Source organism: Phyllobates terribilis, unplaced genomic scaffold, assembly GCF_046119375.1.
Source record: "Phyllobates terribilis strain yellow unplaced genomic scaffold, ASM4611937v1 Scaffold_9__5_contigs__length_417890890, whole genome shotgun sequence".
In the NCBI taxonomy this organism is placed as follows: Eukaryota; Metazoa; Chordata; class Amphibia; order Anura; family Dendrobatidae; genus Phyllobates; species Phyllobates terribilis.
In genome coordinates this window covers 368299807-368308491 of record NW_027362769.1, presented here as the reverse complement: position 1 = coordinate 368308491, position 8685 = coordinate 368299807, and the positions used below count along the sequence as shown (strand labels likewise).

The 8685-nt window shown below is 43.1% G+C and overlaps 1 protein-coding gene across 1 annotated transcript; it reads left to right on the top strand.

The window, feature by feature from the left end:
• The first annotated feature begins 4837 nt into the window (after window positions 1-4837).
• On the top strand, window positions 4838-8214 carry LOC141162275 (noggin-2-like). Its single transcript, XM_073648213.1, has one exon. It carries the CDS (start codon window positions 6333-6335, stop codon window positions 6996-6998), a length of 666 nt encoding a protein of 221 aa, XP_073504314.1. The 5' UTR covers window positions 4838-6332; the 3' UTR covers window positions 6999-8214.
• The last annotated feature ends 471 nt before the right edge of the window (window positions 8215-8685 follow it).

The following is an 8685-nucleotide window of genomic DNA, read 5'->3' as shown; positions in this document are numbered from 1 at the left end:
GGCTAAAAAGGACTTAGATTTATATATAGGCAAGAAGAGGCCATATCTCAGGAACGGAGAGGCGCAGTAACAAAAGAAAAACATTGTCGGATTCAGGAGAAGAGTGGCATTTATACCAGGGATATCTATATGAATTGCCGCCATATAATGTTACATGACGGGTGAGAGTAGCCAGACCTGCGATGATCAACGAACTTCATTTTATGAATTCAGAGTCCAGAACCAGGACTGAGAAGGGAGTATGAACGTCCACACTGGAAATCATAGACAACTGAATTTCTCCCATCGTATATCTACACTGCTCAAAAAACTAAAGGGAACACTTAAACAACAGAATATAACTCCAAGTAAATTAAACTTCTGTGAACTCAAACTGTCCACTTAGGAAGCAACACTGATTGACAATCAATTTCACATGCTGTTGTGCAAATGGAATAGACAATAGATGGAAATTATTGGCAATTATCAAGACACCCTCAATAAAGGAGTGGTTCTGCAGGTGGGGACCACAGACCACATCTCAGTACCAATGCTTTCTGGCTGATGTTTTGGTCACTTTTGAATGTTGGTTGTGCTTTCACGCTCGTGGTAGCATGAGACGGACTCTACAACCCACAGAAGTGGCTCAGGTAGTGCAGCTCATCCAGGATGGCACATCAATGCGAGCTGTGGCAAGAAGGTTTGCTGTGTCTGTCAGCGTAATCTCCAGAGGCTGGAGGCACTACCAGGAGACAGGCCAGTACACCAGGAGATGTGGAGGGGGCCGTAGGAGGGCAACAACCCAGCAGCAGGACCGCTACCTCCACCTTTGTGCAAGGAGGAACAGGAGGAGCACTGCCAGAGCCCTGCAAAATGACCTCCAGCAGGCCACAAATGTGCATGTGTCTGCACAAACGGTTAGAAACCGACTCCATGAGGGTGGTATGAGGGCCTGACGTCCACAGATGGGGGTTGTGCTCACAGCCAACACCATGCAGGACGCTTGGCATTTTCCACAGAACACCAGGATTGGCAAAGTCGCCACTGGCGCCCTGTGCTCTTCACAGATGAAAGCAGGTTCACACTGAGCACATGTGACAGACGTGACAGAGTCTGGAGACGCCGTGGAGAGTGATCTGCTGCCTGCAACATCCTTCAGCATGACCGGTTTGGCAGTGGGTCAGTAATGGTGTGGGGTGGCATTTCTTTGGAGGGCCGCACAGCCCTCCATGTGCTCACCAGAGGTAGCCTGACTGCCATTAGGTACCGAGATGAGATCCTCGGACCCCTTCTGAGACCATATGCTGGTGCGGTTGGCCCTGGGTTCCTCCTAATGCAGGACAATGCCAGACCTCATGTGGCTGAAGTGTGTCAGCAGTTCCTGCAAGATGAAGGCATTGAAGCTATGGACTGGCCGCCCGTTCCCCAGACCTGAATCCGATTGAGCACATCTGGGACATCATGTTTCGCTCCATCCACCAACGTCACGTTGCACCACAGACTGTCCAGGAGTTGGTGGATGCTTTAGTCCAGGTCTGGGAGGAGATCCCACAGGAGACCATCCGCAACCTCATCAGGAGCATGCCCAGGCGTTATAGGGAGGTCACACAGGAGACCATCCGCAACCTCATCAGGAGCATGCCCAGGCGTTGTAGGGAGGTCATACAGGCACGTGGAGGCCACACACAATACTGAGCCTCATTTTGACTTGTTTTAAGGACATTACATCAAAGTTGGATCAGCCTGTAGTGTGTTTTTCCACTTTAATTTTGGGGGTGACTCCAAATCCAGGCCTCCATTGGTTAATAAATGTGATTTCCATTGATGATTTTTGTGTGATTTTGTTGTCAGCACATTCAACTTTGTACAGAACAAAGTATTCAATGAGAATATTTCATTCATTCTGATCTAGGATGGGTTATTTGAGTGTTCCCTTTATTTTTTTGAGCAGTGTATATAATCGTTACCACAAGTACTTAATAAATCACATTGATCTGGTTACTCTGATAACTGAGCAAGGCAGCCTGCCGGGAGTGACCTAAACCATCATCGTACTGTAGCTGGACAGACGTCTACCCCTTAGCTGAATACATGACTGGTTGGCACCGTAGTCTCTGCTGGGATCCAGTCTGTACTAAGAGGCATATAGTTTTCCACCCTCACCCAGCCCCCACTTCAGACTGCAGAACACTGCGATTTACTATAGAAACGTACAGGCTGCAGAGAGCTGTAAAGATTTTCAGCCAGATAGGATCCATCATGAGTCCTCGCAATGAATATTTATGGTGCTAATTTAATTATCTGCGTGCACTGAAATCTTTTGGAATCATCCTGTTTGATTTATTTTACTTTTTTAGTCCTGAAAGTGATGAATCAAACTAAAGAATTGTGCAAAAACCTGCAGATAATCACGCGTGGGACGATAATTGCAAAAAGTTGAGCGCTATCAAAAACTTTTATTAATATGGTGATGTCTATGGTCCCCTTCCCGTGTGCTCCTGCAAAATAGCGAGAATCATCAACAAGCCTGTGGCGGCTTTTATTACTACAATATATATTAATATTATTATAATACTATAAATAATAATAATAAATTACCAAATTTAAACAGATGAAGTCTTTATCAGTTCTAAATGGCAAGGGCAAAAAATTCACCAACTTGTCAGAAGCATTTTTTTTTTTTTTTGCCTCGAGCAAAGATTGAATTCTGGCCATTTTTGTATGGAAATTTGGGATATAAGGGTTAAGGTTTCTCCTTGTGGAGAGTGACAAGCCAGGTCTGCCATGCCAGTATGAGGAGACTTATAAGTCATGCATGCTCCTCTGGGAATTTACATATGCAAATTGTCTCTTCAGAGAGGAAGAGAAGTTGAACTCTAGTGCCACCTACTGGAAGTAGCAATCCTACAAGTCATTATCCACCGTTTAACGAGCCTTGAAATACAACTTAGGATAAAAGCCAAATCAGAATCTCAATTTGCAGACACGGTGTTTCGGGGTGCTGCCCCTCATCAGTAAGAAGTATGAGATCTGATTTGGCTGGCTGAGAGGCTCTGGACTGAGATCTAAGGGGTAAGGTTTCTCTTTATGGAGAGTGACATGCCAGGCCTGGCATGCCAGTTTAAGGAGACTTAAACGCCTTGCATGCTCTTCTTGGAAATGAAATGTGCAAATTGTCTCTTTAGAGAGGAAGAGGACTTTAGTGCTACCTATTGGAAGTATTGCATGAAAATTTGTCACCCAGCTTGGTACCTCTTATATCACCTATCCAAAAAAGAGTCGATGCCCTGCAAGTCTGTCCAAGTGATTTCTGTCCAATTTATGCAATGGTTGAAAAGTAGTCAAAATATTTTTGGATAGCAATAAAGTGGCTCGCTATTTGTGGGATCTTAGAGAGTCCTCGAATGCATTGCACACATGAGAGAGTCATTGAATGCATTTCACATCTGAGAGACTTCTCGAATGCATTTCATACCTGAGAAAGTCCTCAAATGCATTTCACACCTGTGAGTCCTTGAATGCATTTCATACCTGAGAGAGTCCTCAAATGCATTTCAGACCTGAGAGAGTGCTTGAACATATTTCACACCTGAGAGAGTCCTCAAATGCATTTCACACCTGATAGAGTCCTCGAATGCATTTCATACCTTGATAGAGTCCTCAAATGAATTTCATACCTGAGAGAGTCCTTGAATGCATTTCATACCTGAGAGAGTCCTCGAATGCATTTCACACTTGAGAGTCCTTGAATGCATTTCATACCTGAGAGAGTCCTCGAATGCATTTCACACCTGAGAGAGTCCTCGAATGCATTTTATACCTGAGAGAGTCCTTGAATGCATTTCATACCTGAGAGTCCTCGAATGCATTTCATACCTGAGAGTCCTCGAATGCATTTCACACCTGAGTGTCTTCGCATGTATTTCACACCTGAGAGAGTCCTCGAATGCATTTCACACCTGTGAGTCCTTGAATGCATTTCATACCTGAGAGAGTCCTTGAATGCATTTCATACCTGAGAGAGTCCTCAAATGCATTTCAGACCTGAGAGAGTGCTTGAACACATTTCACACCTGAGAGAGTCCTCGAATGCATTTCACACCTGAGAGAGTCCTCGAATGCATTTCATACCTTGAGAGAGTCCTCGAATGCATTTCATACCTGAGAGAGTCCTTGAATGCATTTCATACCTGAGAGAGTACTTGAATGCATTTCACACCTGAGAGTGCTTGAATGCATTTCACACCTGAGAGAGTCCTCGAATGCATTTCACATCTGAGAGAGTCCTCGAATTCATTTCACACCTGAGAGAGTCCTCGAATGCATTTCATACCTGAGAGAGTCCTCGAATGCATTTCATACCTGAGAGAGTCCTCGAATGCATTTCACATCTGAGTGTCCTCTAATGCATTTCACACCTGAGAGAGTCCTCGAATGCATTTCATACCTGAGAGAGTCCTCTAATACATTTCACACCTGAGAGAGTCCTCGAATGCATTTCACACCTAAAACAGTCACATTTTTTATAGATTTTTTTATTAACTGGTTGCTTTCTATATCAGATATTAAAATCCGATATAAAAAGCAACTGGTTAATAAAAATAATTGAATAAAAATGTTATAGCGGTTTTATATTTTTGCTGTTAGCGATCCGAGATGAGACTGCTGTGCAGAATTGCCAGTAGTGTATGATCGCTGCACACTTTTTTCTCCCCCTTCCAATCTGCATGGGATTAACAAGAGACGTCCCAGGGTCGCAGGACCCAGAAGACACACTCAATTGGTTAGGGGGTCTGGGAAGGGAGGGAGGTTGTTGTGGAAAGGCTGTCAGAGTATGTGAGAGTGTGTGTTTGGGGGGGAGTGACTGCAGTGGGTAGTGTCAGTTAACAATTCACACCATCAGGGGGAGATATTTAACCTGCATTGGACAGTGGAGCGCAGCACATTCAGGAGTGAGAAGCACCAGGGAAAAGTCACTCTACTGCAAGCTCTGCACAGAGGAGGGCGACCAGCAGCAGGTACAGAGGAAGGACAGAGCCCTGCAGAGCACCTGCACTGGACATCCTGGCTCACAGGCATCAGTAACCTGCTGCTCTCCAGCTCCCATCTGGCCATTGTATTGAGACAGACCCTGGGGCCATTCACAGAGGAAGCCAGAATGGTAGACACCATGCTTGAACTCTGAAGGACATCTGGATATAAAGCTTCCTTGGGCAATGTGATACTGCGAAAGTCTGCATGCTGTATTATAAAAGAAGGTTTTAATCCTCTGCAAGCAGCCACATCTCATTTGCACCCAAAGCAGAGAAAGAAAAGAAAGAGCTTTACTCCCTTCTTGCACTCACACAGCCCCATGTGTCTGCTGTCTCACTGCCCTCTATGTCTTTTCATTTGCTCCTAAAAAAAAGGCTTGTTCCCCGCTCTATACAAAGACTGGAGCCAGAGGAATTGTGACAAAACCCCAATTCTTCCCTCCTTGGATAACAGCTCCTTCTGCAAAAAAAAATAAAAAATCCTCCAAAATGAAGCCTTACCTCAATGCCGGTCTGGATCTCTTCTGGGATTTTGGAACTGTCTAAATGAAGAAAAGTCCTTCCATGGTTTTATGATTTTTTTTTTTTGAAGGGTTGTCCCATTTTTGAAGTCGCTGTCCGCAGAAGTTTTAAAGACTCAGAACTTGGAAAGTGCAGGATTTTTTTTTGGGATACGCTGGCAGTCATACCTCCCTGCCTATAATTTTCCCCAATTTGAAAGGATTAATTTTAATTATTTTTATACCATTGGCTCCTTCCCTGAGCCCAGACTGTATTGCAGAGTCTAGACAAGTTGTCCTGGATGTCACCATGGGGATGGAGACTATTCCACTGTGAATTTTTATGTCCTGCGAGCCAGATCCTGCACCGGAGTAAGAAAGGAAAGAAGGAGAGAGAGAGAGGGAAGGGGGAGGACTGAAAAAAAAAAAAAAGTTGGAGAAAAGGGGTAAATTAAAGATCTTTGCTTCCCTTGTGTGGTTCTCCCTGCTGACGGACACAGCTACCTCTCTGTGAGAACTTCCTGGCTCCACAAGGCTGGAGATCACATACAGTATATCCATCTGTGTGTGTGTGTCACACACGCCGCTGATCTATTTAAAGCATCTTCTCTGGACTTTGTGTCTATTTCTGAGCTCTACCAAACGGGCCGAGGAAAGAATATAAGAGATTTGTTTTGTGGGGAAAATAACATTTTACTAGAACCCATGTGCCGTCTATACTGAAGGTTCTCGTTGGATTATTTGCAAAATTTGCTCTTTCCATTGACAAAAAAAAAACTCCATCGGGAGGGGTGGGGTTGGGAGAACTCTTGTTCTTCTCATGAAAATCATGAAGAGGATAAATCTGCCTCAAGCAGTTCTTCTTTGCTCCTGCCTGGTTTTGGTCCACCATCAGGGGTCTTGCCAACCGTTTCTTAGGTTTCGACCTTCTCCGAGTGGAGACTTACCTGTCTTACCTGTTATCGAGCAACCAGATCCAGAACAGGATCCAAAAGAGCAGGACTTGGATGAGAGGACACTGAGGAAGAAACTTGGCAGCAACTTTGACCCTAACTTTATGGCGGTGGTTTTTCCCAACCTTGTTAACACGTCCACCCAAGATTCATTGACAAAAACTAAGACCCTTGGCTCGCTACCAACTGAGCTCAAGAAGATGGACCTCAGCGAAGCACCTTATGGTGGCAGGATCAAGATAGGCAAGAAGGCCAGGCGGAAGTTCCTGCAGTGGTTGTGGGCTTACACCTACTGCCCAGTACTGTACACCTGGAAGGATCTAGGGATCAGGTTTTGGCCAAGGTTCATCAAGGAAGGACAATGCTTTGCAGAGAAATCCTGCTCCTTACCAGAGGGTATGTACTGCAGACCCCATAAATCTGTCACCAAAATCTTTTTAAGGTGGCACTGCCAGGGTTGGTCGAGGCAACGGTTCTGCACATGGATCCCTTTCCAGTATCCAATATTATCTGAATGCAAGTGCTCCTGTTAATTGCTGCTCATCAGTGAAAGGACGCGAGAACTGAATGGGTCACTGGTTAATCCTTGCACTGTTAAAGGACAAGAAACCTGGTGCTTTTTTTTTGCCATTGACACTGGGGAACTGGATAGTGAATACAACCACAGTTCAACTGGTTGACAGCAGAAAACTATAGCGGAGGGGGGAGTGGACTCCCTTAACCCCTTCTGGGCTCTTCCCTTGAGTTTACTCCTGAAGGTACTCACGAAGAGGCCAGACAGGGACAAACAAGAACAGCAACAACAAAAAAAAAGGAATTATTGCCATAAATTTAATATTTTTTTTCTTTCTGTTGGGTTAATAACCAATTTATGCAGTATTAAAAAAAAAGAGATAGATAAAAAAGTGTTATCCTCCCCAACCTTGCACTGTTGATAAGTATAATTATTCATATTATTATTATTATTGTATTATTGCTATGTATATTATTTTTAAAGCTTGATAAAAGCCTCCAGAACTAAGCACCTCCGAACAGATGTTTTATTTTTATATGTAATATAGCTTTTTAACATAATTAAAAAAAAAAAGAAACTAAGGAAACCGTAAAAACAAAAGAAAAAAAAAAAGGGAATAAAAAATTCGAGTCACCGCCTTTTGTAAATAAAATAGATTTTTTTTAACGTAATATTGATGTAATTTTTTTCCCCTATTTACTGTTGTTTAGCTGTACTTTATTTTTTTTTTTTTTGGAGGGTATTTGTATAATATGAGACATATGGACCACATATTTTTATTCTATCTATCCATAATTGGTGGATATAAGCTTCTCCTTTAATTTAACCCCGTCCACACCTCCTACACCATTGGATCTCCCTAGCCTTCCATACGCCCCACCACCCCCTACGAGATGATCTTGCGGACTTATCTTTCTCCTTCTGCTCATTAATAAATAGTATAAATGTTATACAGATGTTTTATAAGAGAGTGATATCTTGGTTTACTTGTATTACGTTTTTAGGGTGCGGATCGGGATATCTTTGTCCGTGTTATTTATTTGATGGTTTTGCGCTCACTTAAACAATTGTAGCTATAAAAATAATGGACGAATATAATAATACTTGAAATTGTAACAGTGTAAATATCTTAAAAAAAAAAAAAAGAGCAAAAATAAGAGCAAAAGTCAAAAAACCAGCAAAACATTATAGCAATAAATAAACATTCAGTGGTTCAATCTAATCCCTGATGTCTGTTTTCTTCTATGTAACTGGTTGGATGGAAGGATAAAGTATGAGGGGCGATAAATCAGCACCAGTTTTACGTCTAAGATTTTTCGATTCCTGGCCAATGGTGATGTGCTATTAAAACGAGCCCTAATCTTTCTGTTTTCACTTGTGAGTGAGAGGCCGGAGCGGGCAGCGCACAGACAATGCCCCAGCAATGTATTAAGCCATTTAGATAGCACTGGGGTTGTTCATTGTAAAACTATGGGGGTCTTAGATCAAAGCGTCTCACAAAATAAAACCAAAAAAAAGAAAGTGGTTTAATAGGCTGAAACCAAAGGCCCTGGGGAAGGTAATGGATTTATTTTATTGAGAAATTGATTATGTCCCCGTCTAGCCGCTATAACACATTTTAAAACGAAAGAATGAAACAAACAGCCCTTTGACATATATGTGTGTGACGCGTTACGAAACCCCTCCGCCGGGCGAGAGCTGGAAAT

What these genes read in the sequence shown, in the direction of transcription:
- LOC141162275 (XM_073648213.1), top strand. Translation starts at nt 6,333, where the DNA reads ATGAAAATCATGAAGAGGATAAATCTGCCTCAAGCAGTTCTTCTTTGC.